General features: G+C 37.4%; 2 protein-coding genes across 3 annotated transcripts; one reads left to right on the top strand and one right to left on the bottom strand.

Moving 5' to 3' along the window:
- The first annotated feature begins 1853 nt into the window (after positions 1-1853).
- Positions 1854-10689, top strand: LOC126707916 (putative GTP diphosphokinase RSH1, chloroplastic). Of its 2 annotated transcripts, none has more exons than XM_050407657.1 (24): positions 1854-2224; positions 2567-2757; positions 3616-3795; positions 3905-3970; positions 4068-4160; positions 4253-4384; positions 4501-4602; positions 4687-4764; positions 4846-4917; positions 5704-5811; positions 5918-6081; positions 6535-6595; positions 6703-6765; positions 6860-6916; positions 7010-7111; positions 7334-7492; positions 7621-7752; positions 7932-8018; positions 8153-8224; positions 8983-9069; positions 9153-9585; positions 9906-9967; positions 10074-10142; positions 10249-10689. In XM_050407657.1, exons 1-24 carry the CDS (start codon positions 2200-2202, stop codon positions 10351-10353), a joined length of 2700 nt encoding a protein of 899 aa, XP_050263614.1. In that variant the 5' UTR covers positions 1854-2199; the 3' UTR covers positions 10354-10689. The 2 variants fall into 2 exon arrangements, with proteins under 2 accessions (XP_050263614.1, XP_050263615.1); XM_050407658.1 differs by having other exon boundaries at positions 1855-2224; positions 5984-6081.
- A 29-nt stretch (positions 10690-10718) lies between these two features.
- On the bottom strand, positions 10719-12456 carry LOC126707917 (uncharacterized). The gene is made up of 3 exons (XM_050407659.1): positions 12010-12456; positions 11835-11913; positions 10719-11656 (listed from the first exon to the last, which is right to left on the bottom strand). Exons 1-3 carry the CDS (start codon positions 12300-12302, stop codon positions 11090-11092), a joined length of 939 nt encoding a protein of 312 aa, XP_050263616.1. The 5' UTR covers positions 12303-12456; the 3' UTR covers positions 10719-11089.
- Between the last annotated feature and the right edge of the window lie 4382 nt (positions 12457-16838).

Genomic DNA, 16838 nt, shown 5'->3' with positions numbered 1-16838 from the left:
TTTCCCAACAAAAATTAAAGCAATGCTTTTATACTATTTGTTGTTGTTGTTGTTTTTATTTTATTTTATTTTTTATGAATGAAAAAAAAAAAAATTTTCGGTGTGGATTCATTGACTCATTCCATGTAACAATAAGGATAATACCATATATACCATCAGGACCTTAATGAGACTATTGTTATGGGCGCAATATATTCATTGAAACATCACTGCGTAAACTTCTACCAAATATAATGTGAAATGATACGAGAATTCTTACTACCTAACCACACCTGGCTGGTGCTTTCATACTGTTTGTGTATAAATAATCTTTTGATCCTTATATAGTCATTGATTAACCATAGATTTTCAAGTGAAAAAGAAAATAATACAGGACCCTACTGAGATTTGGGACACAAGCTCAATGATAATATCTAAATGGGACCCTCGTCTCTCCTACCTAACAACATCATTTTCTCAATCTTGGTAAAGCTCGTAATCCTAACTCCTATTAAGCCCCTTTCAGTGTGCTCAATGTGCCTGGTTTTTAATTGAATCCACCCAGACTTCCTTATTAAGCTCCAACGAGTCCACGCTGTCAACTTAATTTTTTTGTCTTTTTTTGGAATTTGGTATCTTTTAGCTTCCATAAACTAGATTTGGCTATTGGCTTCCTTGTAACAATCTCAAAAAAAGCATTGTTTAATTAGACAATAAATAAGAATCTACTTATGTCTTCAATCAGAGGGAGAAAGATCTAATTAATTAGTTAATTAAGTTGAATAAAAAAAATACAACAACAACAACAATAACTTCCATTTTTTTTTTTTTTTTTTTTTGATGAACTATAGATCTTCGACAAAGTAAACCTTTTTTTTTTCATTAAAATAAGGATAACAAAATTTTTCCCATCATTCTTGTAGTTTAATTATTTAAGTATCATCTAGTGTATCTAATGAAAGACATCAAAAGTTCAATTTCCCTCACTTCTTACTATCAAATTATCAAAAAAAAAAAAAAAATCCTCAATTTATGATGTTGTACAAACACAATATTTGGCAAGAGTCCTTTTAGAAGAGACAAAATAAAAAATCTCAACAATTTTATAATATTTTCAAATTATTTTATCACCTTACATATGGACTATTAAAAAAAATATTAACTACATATTATGGTGGACCCATTAGCAAGGTGGTAGATTAATTTATGAATGTTATGAAATAGTTGATAATTTTTGTTGCATTCATAGCTTTATTGATTTGGCAAACATCATTGAAACTTTTTTTTTGAGTTCTTCTATGAACACAACACAATAAAACCCTACAATAAGCTAAGCTGTTAGCCAAACATAAGTCAATATGAACACAACACAATAAAACCCTACAACAAGCTAAGCTGTTAGCCAAACATAAGTCAAAATAAAATAAGATTATACACAAACTCATAGCAATTCAAAATAAGGTGTGTAAGTATTATGAAATTTTGTTATGTTGAATAATTTTCTTTCTTTTTTTTTTTTTTTTGGCTCTATATTAAAACATCATTTTACTTACATTGTTTAATACTCTTGATTGAGGTACTTTTTAAGACAAGTGAACTAAAAGCAAAATCCTATTTTATAGGAATATATAAACAAAAATAAGAAAAAAGGAAACAGAAAACATATTCATCAACAATAAGAAAAAATGTTTAATTTACAAATTTGCCTACGTGTCATTATTTGTTAATGATGGTGCAAAGTTCCATTTTGGACACTCTCTATAATAACCCAGTCCACACACACACCCAAAAAAAAAAAAAAATCAACCTCACAAAAATTTCCCAAATTTTTCTACTTTCTCAAATATAAATAGCCCCCAAAGAGAAAATTAACAAAAAAAAAAAAAAAACGAAACAGAAAAATCTTTATCAAACTGTATTTGTGTGGCTTTGGCTCAGCTTTCTCTCTCTCTAAATTATCTCTTCGCCCTCTTCTTTGGTTTCAATCCCTCTCATACATACTTGTCCAAAACCCAACGTTTCGGTTGCCACACGAAACGCCCTTTATTTGCTGATTTCTTCTAAGCTCAGCTCTTGAAGCTCTAATAAGCAATGACCTTTTGATGGTTTTGACTTGGTGACAATTTCATTGGAAGAGCTTTTGCCTTTCTGGGGTGTGTGTTTTGTGGGCTTTGTTTAATGCTGAGCTTGATTCAATGAGATTGCTCTGGCCCTTTATAAATGGCCTCTGCTTCTTCCATGTCAGGTATGTTAAGCCTACTCTGTTTGGTTGCTGAGAAAATGTGGGAAAATTGAATTAAATTTGAAATTTTGTGTATTGGATTTTCATTGTTTGGTACTTTGAAGCACTAAACGATGCAGAAGATGTAAACTTTAGTGAAGTTTGGCCTTTAGTACTGCTATGTTACTTGGTTGAGTTGAATTTTTTGTTTTTTGCTAACCTTAGAGTTTTCTCAGCAACCAAACGGAGCATGAAGAGACAGTCTTTTACAATTTTGCCATTTTGGGTTTTTGATTGATTTGTTTTTGTTGGTGAATTTGGGGTTTTGATATTGGAATAAATGTGTACTTGTTGTGAATCTTGCAGTTTCAGTAGAATGCGTAAACTTGTGTAAGTTTTCAAAGTGGGATGGGAGTGGAAGATATGATTGTAGCTTTCTATCGTGTGCGTGGAAAGCGCCGAGGGTCTTGACCGGGTTCCTTGCAAGTACAGCTCATCCACCTCAGTGTTCCTTGTTGTCTCACTGTCGAAATGGAAGAAGAAGCCGGAATAATTCTGTAAAGTTTCTTGATTTGTCTTAGGATATTTAACATTTGAATTTGGTTTCTGCAAGCCAGATATTTAGCATTTTATCTATTATATGTTTATGGTGTTCATAACTTTGGAACCATATGGATTTTGTTGCAAGACGATTATTTCTATACGCAAGTTTGAAATTTTAACTGATGTTAGAATTTAAGTTAAAGTTGAGATGGTGGTTTAATGTGTAGGAAGCATCCAATTATCTTATGCTTGTATTTGGTTAAAGTTTTTGCAGTGTATTAATATAGGATTATAACAAAATTGGAACACGATTAGAAATCTTAATCATCAATGAGAATGAGAAGTGTAATTGATTTTGTATTAGATATCACATGTACTTTCAAGAAAGAGCATTGAGCAACTAAGGAAGACAAGGATCGTTATACTTATCCCCCTTTATTAATATAACTTTTGGACCCCCCCCCCCCCCCTTCCCAAAAAAACACTTGGTGCCTTGTCGAAATGCAAAATTTGTTTACAAATTTTTTTATTAATTTGTAATAAGATTTCTGTTTTGTGGAGCACAAATTGTCACAAGTAAGTTCATGGTTATATCACAACAAATTTGCACTGTTTCACATTGAAAGTGTGACATTTTTTTTATAAGAAAGTAGTACAAATTTATTGATAAAGAATAATGCTTTATGTTCACGATGATGAACACAAAGTGTTACAAAAAATACAAAAGTATTAAATGGAAAATACATTGAAAGTGTGACTTGCTCAAGGTTTGATGAAACTTTAGTTTGTAATTTGTATTTACTGGCCATTGGTTGTCCAAACTAGCTTGCATAATTAGTAATCACAAAACCTGTTCAATCTTCCTCTTCCAGAGATGTGAAGTCTGTGATACTAGAGGTTGTTATTCTAGTGAAGCTTCGGAATTTGTTCTTCTTCGAAAACTCATAAAACCAAGCATGCTTCATGCTGCTTGTAAAAGGTGGCGCATGTGTTGTTCTTCACCCCACTCTTCAGATGTGTTCAGTGAGTTTTCTCCAGAAAGGTTGTGGGAGGTATAGTCCAACATCTTGCAGTAATGAGAACGATGATATTATTTTATATAAAGATATTGTTTCTCATGTTTTTAGTTATAGACTTAACCTGATCCTGTTATTGCCTCAGGATCTTAAACCTAGTATTTCATACCTTTCACCTAAAGAACTAGAATTGGTCCATAAAGCTCTTAAGGTTAGCTCTCTGCATGCAATACTAGCATTCTTGTTCTTGCAAAGTAATACTTTTGAAGTGGTGTTCATATCTAAATGAAGCCTTCCTGTTGGTGCAGCTGGCTTTTGAGGCTCATGATGGCCAAAAAAGACGCAGTGGAGAGCCCTTCATCATTCATCCCGTTGAAGTTGCTCGTATACTAGGAGAACTTGTGAGTCATACAAAGTTAACAAAAAAGCCCTCTTTTAGAATGATATCTTTGTTGCAATCTGAAATAAAAATTTACTCGAATTGTTCTTTTAGGAATTGGATTGGGAGTCTGTTGCTGCTGGATTATTGCATGACACAGTTGAGGATACAAATGTTGTTACTTTTGAAAGGATAGAGGAGGAGTTTGGTACTACTGTGCGTCGCATTGTAGAAGGAGAGACTAAGGTACTTCATATATTTATGGGTGCTAACTTTGGAAAACTTTGTTCTTCTTTCATTTTGAACAAACTCCAGATTACATTGGTTGAGCATTGGTTTCATACTTTTCTTTTCCTGATTAGGTATCTAAATTGGGAAAACTGAAGTACAAGAATGAAAGTGATTCCGTACAAGATGTAAAAGCTGATGACCTGCATCAGATGTTTCTTGCCATGACAGAGGAGGTGACATATTCTTTATAATGTTTGTCAATGCTCTGTCTTGCCTATAGTTAAATCCATTTGAGACTGAAAGAACTGCCATTTCAGGTCCGTGTTATCATTGTCAAACTAGCTGACAGATTACATAACATGCGAACTCTTTCTCACATGCCCCCACGTAAGCAGGTAGTGTGTCGTTGGTGTTATATTAGTTGGCTGTTGACCCTGTTGTTTATATTGTTATTGACATTGTAATTTTGCATGCAGTCCAGCATAGCAGTGGAAACTTTGCAGGTCTTTGCTCCTCTAGCGAAGTTGCTTGGGATGTACCAAATCAAGGTAGATCCATATGTTTCTTTACACACTTTTATTTCTGTTAATGCTTTGGAGTTCTAGACACTTTTCTGTTCACACTTCACATTCTTCCATTACATTATAATGCTGGCATTAGTTATTGTTTTTTATTGCCAATTTCTCTCATAATTTTCTGTCTGTATATGTTGTCAAAGTTTGAAATGATGAAATATGATAAAGTTGTACAGGTAGCCAGGTAGGTTTGGTTCTTTGAACCAAGTGATATCTTAATTTGCTGAAGGTTGGTTTGAGGTGAGACCAAAAAAATCTGGTTATATGGGTTGAAAGTTCCACAAATCTACTTCACAGTGACTGAGACATAGCATATTTTATGGTCCCTAAGCTAACATACCATTGCTAAGGCATCTTTGAGAAGGACCATTTAATTATCTCATTTTCACCAAGAGCTAATTTGTGCTATCTTGATTTTGAGGTGTGGTATTCAACTGAAGTTGCATCATCTTTTGTCTGAAGTTGGAAATACGCCAACCTTTTTTTGTTTTGTTATGTACACCCCCTCATCTCCCCCCCCCCCCCCCCCCCCACCCCCAAAACAAAAAATCATGAAGGATAGATTCTCTGGGGGTGTTTGGGCTGTTTTACCTATGCTTGATTAAGTGTAGTAATCTAGATGATCCCTGCATGCCTTTCTTACGCAAAGTCTCAACCTTTTTTGTGTTAAAGTGAAATTCATGTCCTATTTTTTGTCTCTTTGGCAATTGTTGGCCCAGTTACTGCCTCTTCCAATAACATAATGGTAATGTGTTGCAGTCAGAACTTGAAAATCTATCCTTCATGTACACAAATGCTGAAGATTATGCTAAAGTTAAGAGAAGAGTTGCAGAACTCTATAAAGATCACGAGAAAGAACTTGTGGAGGTAATGCTCCTCTCTTTTTAAACGGAATTTCTTGATTAGAGAACTTAACTGCATCATGTCTTTGATAACATATGATGTTAGAATTTAACTTGTGGATAATCTCAAGTCAGGGGCTTTCAGGTGTTCTTGTCTTGAAGGGATTTACTTATCAAGCCTTCTCTCTTTGAATCAGGCCAACAAAATTTTGATGGAGAAGATTGAGAATGATCAGTTCTTAAACCTTATGACCGTGAAAACTGAAGTTCGCTCTGTGTGTAAGGAGCCATACAGGTCAGACCATGAATCTTACTTCCATTTGTTAGTTTACTTAGTTGCCTTCTTGTTATATTTTTAATTCATTATCCTTGTCATGTCTGATATCATTATATGCGTTAAGTTGGCAAGTTTTATATCTATCATTTGTGATCAATTAGCTGATTAGGTGGTCTATTTCTATGTGGAGAATCTCAACATGCAAATTAATCCCATACTTCAACTAATGCCTTATCGGCTGTAATATTAGTTATACGCGTGGATGTATTCCACAAGATCCCTATTGGGTGTTCAAGAGGTTTAAAGGAGATGACCTCTGACTTGTGTAGATGTTTTATCCTTATTTACTATGGGATAAAGCATTTCCTGTTTGAGATGAATTTACTATCTTTTCTGATGGCCTATTTTAAGTTTGTTGTAAAGCGTTCTCTTACAGGCCCTGAAAATGAGATTTTCATTCTTAAATTGCAGTATCTATAGAGCTGTCCTCAAATCTAAAGGCTCTATCAATGAGATTAATCAAATTGCACAGGTTTGTTGTGATATCTTATCTGTACACTGAATTGAAACTGTGAAGAGAAAATTTACATGATGTTTGATGTCTACATATTCACATATTTCTTACTCTGTCATAACCAGCTTCGTATTATCATAAAACCAAAGTCGTGTGTTGGAGTTGGGCCTTTATGCAGTCCACAGCAGGTAAATCCTCAACCATGCCAAAGGATCTAGGTGTCTTTGCTGCACTCAGTACTTGGTTTGCCACTGATTTTTCTGATTGTTGTATTTCCCACAGATTTGCTACCATGTTCTTGGGTTGGTCCATGGAGTCTGGACCCCTATTCCTCGAGCTGTGCGTATACTGCTGCCTTCACTGTGAAGAGTAATTGATAAGAGTTTAAAAACTATTATATATGACATTATTTTTTCTTTTTTTGGTTAACAGGTCAAAGACTATATAGCAACCCCAAAGCCTAATGGCTATCAAAGTCTCCACACAACAGTGATTCCTTTTCTGTATGAGAGCATGTTTAGGATAGAAGTTCAGGTAGTCTTGGATGATCATTATTGACTAGTTCCCTTTTTCTGCGTAGTTGGAAATAAGGCTTTTAAGAAGTTGTTAATTTCTTTTATTTGAGTCTCTTTTCAGAAACCTTTCTAAGATTTTATTATTACCCAGAAGTCTCAGTTCTAATTTTTATCTTTATAATTATTTATATAATTTCTTGTGGGATGTTTCCTAATCTTTGGGGTTACCTATTTTTGGCAGATAAGAACTGAAGAGATGAACCTTATAGCTGAAAGAGGCATTGCTGCTCATTATAGTGGGAGAGTATTTGTTAATGGTTTAGTTGGACGTGCGATGCCTAATGGCAGAAGCTCTAGAGGAAAGACTGTCTCTCTTTCCAATGCAAACATTGCTCTCAGGGTAATTTATCAATTTCTTTTAAAATCTGTGATAATTAGCAATCCTTCCTGAAGGGATTTTGGGGAAAACCCTTTCAAGTCCCCAATTTCAATGCTAATTTCAAATATGAAGTCCTCTGTTTCCTCCAGATTGGCTGGCTCAATGCAATCAGAGAATGGCAAGAGGAGTTTGTGGGCAACATGAGCTCTAGGGAATTTGTTGACACTATCACTAGAGATCTGTTAGGTAGCCGTGTCTTTGTGTTTACACCAAGGGGAGAGGTAACACACTGGATTCTTTAACATACTAGTTTTTTTTCCTGATTATTATTATTATTATTATTATTATTATTATTATTATTTTGGTTTCATCTTTTGAATATTGATGAGAAAAGACAGAATATATCTTCAAATAGGAGATCATAGTGCTCAAGTTTCTTGACAGTTAACATTATGTGCAGATTAAAAACCTACCTAAGGGGGCAACTGTTATTGACTATGCATATATGATACACACTGATATTGGCAACAAGATGGTGGCTGCAAAGGTATTTTTCTCAATTTTGATTAGTATGATATTCTTCTGTCAATTTGAGTGTTACTCCTGACAAAACAAAGCAATCAGAAAACAAAAACTAAACTTGGCAATCTGAGTTGTGGTGCATGACTTTCTTTTGTACAGGTCAATGGTAATCTTGTTTCTCCTACGCATGTGCTTGCAAATGCGGAAGTTGTGGAGATAATCACATATGATGTAAGTATTTATAAATTCTCTTATTGCAATTTCCTTTTCATTGAACATAACTTATGGGATGTGCGTAATTCCTTGAGTATCATTACTTTCAGAAAGAAATTAGAAGGGGGAGAAAGAGAGAGAGAGAGAGAGAGAGAGTTCCTTCAATATGATTTAGCTAACTGTTATTTTAATTATTTACTTTGCAGTTAAGTGTAAAGATGCCAAGATTTTTCACTTAAATTTACAATTAATATCAACATAATCAGAATTTTGTCATCCAAATAGTTTGTGCATTGTCTGGTCAAGCAAAGTTGGCAAGGCAATGCCTTTACTGGAGTCATCAAGAGAACCTATGAGAGTAACTCAAATAGCACCGCACCTTCTCCCTTTGCAAGAGCAAGGTGGAGAGGGTGAGGTTGTGGGTTGAGTGTAATTACCAATAAAAATAATGAATCTGTTTTGTGTGTCACTGTTTGTGAATAGATGTTTGAAACTATCAACAAATGTCCATGTGCATGCTAGGTAAACCAATGTCAAGTGGTAGCTCAGTAGTTTTCCTTTATTATGGCCATATGCTTTCGTCATTATTATATGATTCTTTATTTTGAAATATATTGGTAAATTTTTCCAGTCTTGTATTGTGTATTATGTAACTTGTCCAGTAGAGAAATCTCAAATGCAAAACAAGTAGCATGCTGACCTATTTGGAGCAGTACGTGCAATACTCAGTTACAGAAACTGCTTTTTAAAGGCTCACAATTTTCTTGATTTTCCAGGCACTCTCGAGCAAATCAGCTTTCCAGAGGCATAAGCAATGGTTGCAGCATGCTAAGACACGTAGTGCCAGACACAAAATTATGAAAGTAGGCATTGTTGTGTGGATGGCTCTTTGTTCCTATTTATACTAACCTTTCCTTGAATAATTATAAATTTATCTTGTGTGTAGTTTTTAAGGGAGCAAGCTGCACTATCTGCTGCTGAGATAACAGCAGATACTGTAATTGATTTCATTGCTGATTCTGAAGAGGAGAGTGAAGCAGAAGAGCTCCCAGATCCTTCCAAGGCAAGCAAACCAATGTGGGAGAAAATCCTTATGAATGTTGTGGGAGTGTCATCCCCAGAGGGAAAAAATGGAAGTATTTGGGTCCCCAAGGTCAATGGAAAACATAGTAAGCATGTGCAGCATGCAAGTTTGAAGGTTAAAGGGGAGTTATTCTCAGAGGTAAATGGTGTTGCCAAGATAATACAAGCAAACATTCCAATGTACAAAGAAGTCTTGCCTGGTTTGGAAAGTTGGCAAGCCAGCAAGATTGCCTCTTGGCACAATCATGAAGGGCACTCAATCCAATGGTTTTGTGTGGTGTGCATAGATCGAAGAGGTAAGTTCTACTTTGTAAATAAAACCATGTTAGCTTTTCATTTTCCCTTTCAGTAGCTTTGAAACATAGGTAGCATATGATGTGAGTAGGCATGCATGTCCCCTTCTCAACTCTTTCCTATTTATACTTGCCATGCCATCAAGTAAATCTGATGGAGATCATGCTATAAAGTGAAATTCTCCTGTTAATTTTTAGTCTGACATTTTGTGGGAGTCCACCAGCCACCCAAATTTCTAGCCACTACTTTGATCAATAAGTTTAGATTTCCTGTCATGAATATATTGCTTAACCTAGATTGCATGGTTAAACAATTATTTCAGGCATGCTGGCCGAGGTCACAACAGTATTGTCAGTTGCAGGCATTACTATATGTTCTTGTGTGGTGAGTGGTTGAAACTGATTCAATGGATGGTTGAATTCATATCTTGATTTCTATAAGCAATGCTAGTTTATTATGCAACTCTAATCCTTTAACTTTTGTTGACTAGGCTGAGATTGATGGAGGAAGGGGAATGGCTGTCATGTTATATCATGTTGAAGGAAACCTGGAATGTTTGGTAGTGAACCAAACCTGATATTATTACTACATATTTCTCTGTCTAGTTTCTATTTTGTTGTGTTAAATTTGTGTATTCCTGATGTAAGATATTGCTTCTCCCTCAGGTAAATGCTTGCTCAAGCATAGATCTAATTCTTGGTGTTTTGGGATGGTCTACGGGTTGCAGCTGGCCAAGCTCAATAGAAACCAGCCAATTTCTCGAGTGCTAAATGATAAGTGATGCAAACAAGCCCGGTTCACCCAGCTATACAGGCCTGGGTACGAAGTTTTGTCCTCAGAAAGTTCTGATTCAGGGGTATTACATCCTAGATTTTGGGTATTTAATTCCTTAGTTCTCATCTATTTGTTCGACACATGTTACCAAATAAACCAGCAGCAGCCAAAGAGCTTAGTCTGTGGATTGAGGGCACTGTATATAGAAACAAGAGTGATAGGTTAAGAAATTATACACTTTGTAAAGATAATTGAGAGGACAGGACAGTAAAACAATTATAGGAAAGATCTGTAGGAATATCTTGCTATATAAATTCTTTCTCCTTGATCTACGACTCTAGTTTCTTCTCCTATGTATATATTCTATTTTTTTTTATTGTGTTACTGGAAAAATAAACAGTTTTTCTTTTTCTTTTAATGTATAATTTTTTATGCAAAAGCAGAAAGCAGTAATTGAAACAACTAAAATTCATACATCAACTGGCAGCTTTCTGTTTATCTTCTATGACCTGAGCTAAACCTGTTTCTTCAACTCTTTAACCAATGCCCTGAGACATCCATTGATGATATGGGGTGCTGCTTCATCTCATGTGATGTGTTATACTATTATATAGAATTTTCTTTCAAATTCTCTCAGGCTTGATTGTGGTTCATGCCACACTTGACAGACTTTACATACTGCAGTTTTCTTAGTTTAATAATAAAAAACTAAAAACAATATTTAGTGCTTTTCTAAACTCCACGGATAATGGAAGAATCAAGATAAAGTTGATAATAAGAAATGGCTTTATGATGGTTGAGAGAAAGTAACAGCATCAGCAGCACGAGCAATAACATTGAGAAAATCCAAAATCTCATCTTTGATGAGCGTGCTGGCTGCTTGTTCACCATAACTAGTTCTTCGGTGGTTTCATTCTCGGCACTATTATCGTCGAAGATATCACAGTCACAGTCATCGCAGCTACTAGAGGAGCCATACTCTTCTGTTTTGGCTGTGTTATCTTCTTCCTCATTAGTCTCTTCAGGATTTTGAAAAATGATACTCCCATTTGATTTGTTTAATCCTTCTGATAATTCTTCTTTTATCAACTCTGCTGGCCAAACTTCATCATTTGATTCCATGGAAGAGTCTCCTGTACCTTTGGAGATTTCCTCGCCTTTCTCCATGGCACATTCCTCATCCTCGTCATCTTTCTCTTCAATCAAAATGGGACTCCCCGGTGCCAACAGTGAAGATTCTTGGTGACCACTCAAAGTACTCTCTTTTTTATCACTGATTTCAGTCATAGGTTTCTCCTCCTACCCAAAAAAAAATGCATGACATTAGTGTTTTACCATTTGGCAGCACATAATGATTTATACAGCAAGGGCCCCTGACAAAACTAGGGAGTACAATCAATTACATATACAGTAGATTCAAATTCATGTGCTACTATGCAAGCCGTAAGAGAATTATCAAAGAGGAGGGATGAATTACCAGGATCAAACTTTTGGTATCGACCAATAACTCGCTGGGATCATCAATATGGATAACACTTATCTCAGACGTTCCATGACTGGTAAAATTGCAAATTGACCACAGGCTTAAATTAAATACCAACATTGAAAAACACATAAAATATAACGATGCAACAGAATAAACAAGCACTCACCGTGAATCACGAGTGGTTGAAGGTGCATCTATTGAGAAAAAGCGCAAGCCTTCTCTTCTTTCATCTTCTTTTTTGCGTCTGAAGTTTCCATTTGATTTGTTTGACACACCTTTGTGTACTTCTGGCTTCTTCTTGGCATCCCTTCTTCTATTCTTGATTGTAAAAATTGCTATCAAACTTGCAAGAGCCAAGGCACCTCCCAACACGAGCACCCCTCCAATACCATCACTTTTGCCTTGGCTAATCTGGGTCTTCCTCTCATCTTTCTTGCTTGTGCTCTCTTGCCCCTCCATTTTAATTTTCTCTCTTCTACTTTCTGTGTCTGTTTAGTTTATTATGTTGGGTTTGGGCAACAAAAAGCAGTGTTTTCTTTTTAAGGGAAGAGATGATAAGAGAGGAGTTAGTAGATGTAGGATTGACTTTGTAAGAGAGTGAAGTATCAATAATCAATATAGGAGGTTGAACCGGGCATAACTTAGGACAGATGTGGTAGTTTCTATTACTTGGCATCTTATTGCCTTGCCACAACGTATTCACAAAGAAAGATTCTCTTAGCCTCACCTAGGTGTCAAGTATCTTGGTCGCCTTAGGTTAGGAACTTATGGCTATTTCCTATCATATGTGCTGGTGTTACAACTAATCTATATATTACTAAAAGCTTATTAAAAGTTGAAGCGTAGCGTTTAATGTTGCTGCTCTCACGTTATACCATATTAGCTGCCACGTCATTTTTTAAAAAATATAATTTGTCCTACAATTTTAAAATGGTTTTTACAATTTTCAGCCCTATAAATGCAGCTCACTACTTATTTATTTACTTCTACTATCACCCTATGATAAATCCAGCCAACTATTTATTTATTTACTTCCATTATCACCCTATAATAAATCTGTATAATTAATCCAACTCACCTCTTATTTATTTAGTTCCACTATCAAACCCAACCCAAAACCTTTTCAGTTCAGCTTTAGGGTTTTATGTGAGCCTTTTCAGTTTTTTTTTTTTTTTTTTTTTTTTTTTTTCCAATTTTCCTATAATTTTTTAACATTTATTTATTTTTAATATTTACACTTCTCCAACCTTTCTCTCTCCTTTACCATTTCATCTCCCCACTACTTCTTCAATCTTTCTCCCTCCTTTACCTTTTCATCTCCCCACTACCCTCTACATTAATATCATTCTTCCTCTTTCCCTTCACCTTCCTTTATTTTTCTCTCTTCTTATTCACACCCTCTTACTATAAATTTGTCACTATCTCTTCTATTCTATGCATAGTTTTCACTCACAAAAAAATGGTTCTCTCCCTCTCTCCCTCTCTCTCTCTCTCTCTCTCTAAATTTTTTGGTGGATTTTTTATTTTTATTTTTCTTGCAACTCTACTGTGGGGCCCAATAATTTATGGGCCAGGCCCACTTATTCATGGGGAATCCTAGGGCCCAAGCCGAAGAAGGCTATAGTCCAAACCCAATAATGTAAAGCACCAAATGGCCCGGAGAAGCAGCTGAGGATAGTCCTGTCCTCGGCTGACCCAAAGCTCCACCAAGAAGAGGGGCAAAAACGGTAAAGGGACAACCTTGACAGAAAATCTAAAGTATCTAGGAAAGGCTGCCCGTACTACCCTTCCCATACACGGCTCTGCACCTAACAGAGCCGTATTCTTCAGCTTTATCAACTACTCTCAACGACTTTGGTTTGGGACTGACGGGACAAGTATCAGTCTTGGAAAGGTCGACCCTACACGTGGACGAAGGAAAGCGAACGCAGGCTAGTATAAAAGAAAAGTAAGTAATCTGGATAGGGGACTGGAAAAAATGGCCAAAAATGGAGGGCCTCCCAGTCTACCTCCAAGAGACAGACTCCAGGGGCGAAGACACCCTAACCATGCATGAACACCCACTGCCGGGTATCCAAGGCCTAGTCTTTCAAACCCACTCTCTACAAATGATATTGTCTGGGCCCTTTCACGTGCGAGCCCAACACTGTTGTGGTTCGTTGCGGATCATGTCCTTACAATTGGCGCCGTCTGTGGGAAGGGGCTTGCGCGTTGGCTCAGGCGACAGTGGAGTTAGGCTTTTGTCGAATAAGAGTCTATGAGGACGCCTTTATGACTGGCGACACATTGTTGTTGTTCCAACATAAGTTCCCACTAGGGGCTACGCCTCGCAGTGCCAGTGGCGTGGGCAAGTCTAGGGGTTTCAAACATCAAGCTGACTTCCTCCACCTTATTCGAGGAGCTAACCTTTAGGAAATAAATAAATAAAATAAAAGACAAGTTTTGGACAGAACCAAGGTCTTGCATGGTCCTCGGACCCAAGCCTCTGGGGAAACCAACTACTTACAAAGAAAATACAAGTTTTGGACAGAACCAAGGCCTTGCATGGTCCTCGGACCCAAGCCTCTAGGGAAACCAACTACTTACAAAGAAAACACAAGTTTTGGACAGAACCAAGGCCTTGTATGGTCCTCGGACCCAAGCCTCTGGGGAAACCAACTACTTACAAAGAAAACAAAGTTTTGGACAGAACCAAGGCCTTGTATGGTCCTCGGACCCAAGCCTCTGGGGAAACCAACTACTTACAAAGAAAACACAAGTTTTGGACAGAACCAATGCCTTGTATGGTCCTCGGACCCAAGCCTCTGGGGAAACCAACTACTTACAAAGAAAAGACAAGTTTTGGACAGAACCAAGGCCTTGCATGGTCCTCGGACCCAAGTCTCTGGGGAAACCAACTACTTACAAAGAAAATACAAGTTTTGGACAGAACCAAGGCCTTGCATGGTTCTCGGACCCAAGCCTCTGGGGAAACCAACTACTTACAAAGAAAATACAAGTTTTGGACAGAACCAAGGCCTTGCATGGTCCTCGGACCCAAGCCTCTGGGGAAACCAACTACTTACAAAGAAAATACAAGTTTTGGATAGAACCAAGGCCTTGCATGGTCCTCGGACCCAAGCCTCTGGGGAAACCAACTACTTACAAAGAAAAGACAAGTTTTGGACAGAACCAAGGCCTTGCATGGTCCTCGGACCCAAGCCTCTGGGGAAACCAACTACTTACAAAGAAAATACAAGTTTTGGACAGAACCAAGGCCTTGCATGGTCCTCGGATCCAAGCCTCTGGGGAAACCAACTACTTACAAAGAAAATACAAGTTTTGGACAGAACCAAGGCCTTGCATGGTCCTCGGACCCAAGCCTCTGGGGAAACCAACTACTTACAAAGAAAATACAAGTTTTGGATAGAACCAAGGCCTTGCATGGTCCTCGGACCCAAGCCTCTGGGGAAACCAACTACTTACAAAGAAAAGACAAGTTTTGGACAGAACCAAGGCCTTGTATGGTCCTCGGACCCAAGCCTCTGGGGAAACCAACTACTTACAAAGAAAAGACAAGTTTTGGACAGAACCAAGGCCTTGCATGGTCCTCGGACCCAAGCCTCTGGGGAAACCAACTACTTACAAAGAAAATACAAGTTTTGGACATAACCAAGGCCTTGCATGGTCCTCGGACCCAAGCCTCTGGGGAAACCAACTACTTACAAAGAAAATACAAGTTTTGGACAGAATCAGGCCTTGCATGGTCCTCGGACCCAAGCCTCTGGGGAAACCAACTACTTACAAAGAAAACACAAGTTTTGGACAGAACCAAGGCCTTGCATGGTCCTCGGACACAAGCCTCTGGGGAAACCAACTACTTACAAGGAAAAACTACATTACATGGACCTTAGGATCTATCCGAGGAAAACTCTCCACTAACAATTGGGTTAATTCCTCAATTGTGAGGATTCTCAAGTATGCTTTCGGATCTTTAGCACCAAAGGGATCGATGCAATATAGAGCAGTATGTTGCCTGAAACACAATCGGAGTTCCCTACTGCTCAGTCAACTCCTCGGATGGATTATTTAGAGATTATCATTCTCGGACGGTATTCTCGCACTTATCACAGAATATTCAACTGTTACCTCGGTTAGTTTCCTAAGTTTAACTTACTATGAATTATCGTCATAATGCCTGGTAGTGTTGGTAAATCAGAATTAGTTGGATTATGTTTCAAGGTTTCCTGCTCTAAGTATCATTGAAGAAACACACACATGGAGCACACCCATTCACAAAGTAGTGTTGCAAAAAGAATAGTAGTCAAACAAGTAAATAAATTTCCCCTTTTTACTAAAACAAAGAAATAGTACAGCGTACAATGAAAAGCTGGAATCAGCTCATGTTAAAGCTCACTACATAATCGAAAAGAAAGATACAAGAGAATAAGACAAAGCCGAGGAGGCAGCACAGAAGAGAGGTTGGCTTCTAAAGCTAACTACATAATCGAAAAGAAAGGTACAGGAGAATAAGATAAAGCCGAGGAGGCAGTACAGACGAGAGGTTGGCTTCTAAAGCTAACCACATAATCAAAAAGAAAGATACAAGAGAATAAGATAAAGCCGAGGAGATGGCACAGAGGAGGGGTTGGCTACTGCTTCAAGACCTTGTTCTTCCTCAATGCTTTTACATGCCCATAACTCAGGCAGCAAAAGAACTCAGCTTGGGGCCTGCACCATTGAAGAAAAGGTGCAGAGAGAGCCCAGCTTCAGGCTAGCGTAGCTGAAGAAAAGGTGCATGAAACCCAACTTGAGCCTCACACTGCTGAAGGAAAGGTGCAGGGAGCCGGAAGTTGAGGAGCCTTCACCAAAAATTTGCCTGCAACAAGGCAGAGGCGTTGATGGCAGAGAATCTTTCTTCTGACACACCAAAATTCTGGCATGAACAGAACCTGCTTCGGATTATGACTAAAAGAGGGAGAAACACCCTTTCCCCTCTATCGAAACGGAATATTC

This window comes from Quercus robur, chromosome 12 (assembly GCF_932294415.1).
Source record: "Quercus robur chromosome 12, dhQueRobu3.1, whole genome shotgun sequence".
NCBI lineage: Eukaryota > Viridiplantae > Streptophyta > Magnoliopsida > Fagales > Fagaceae > Quercus > Quercus robur.
This window is presented reverse-complemented; position numbering and strand designations above follow the sequence as displayed.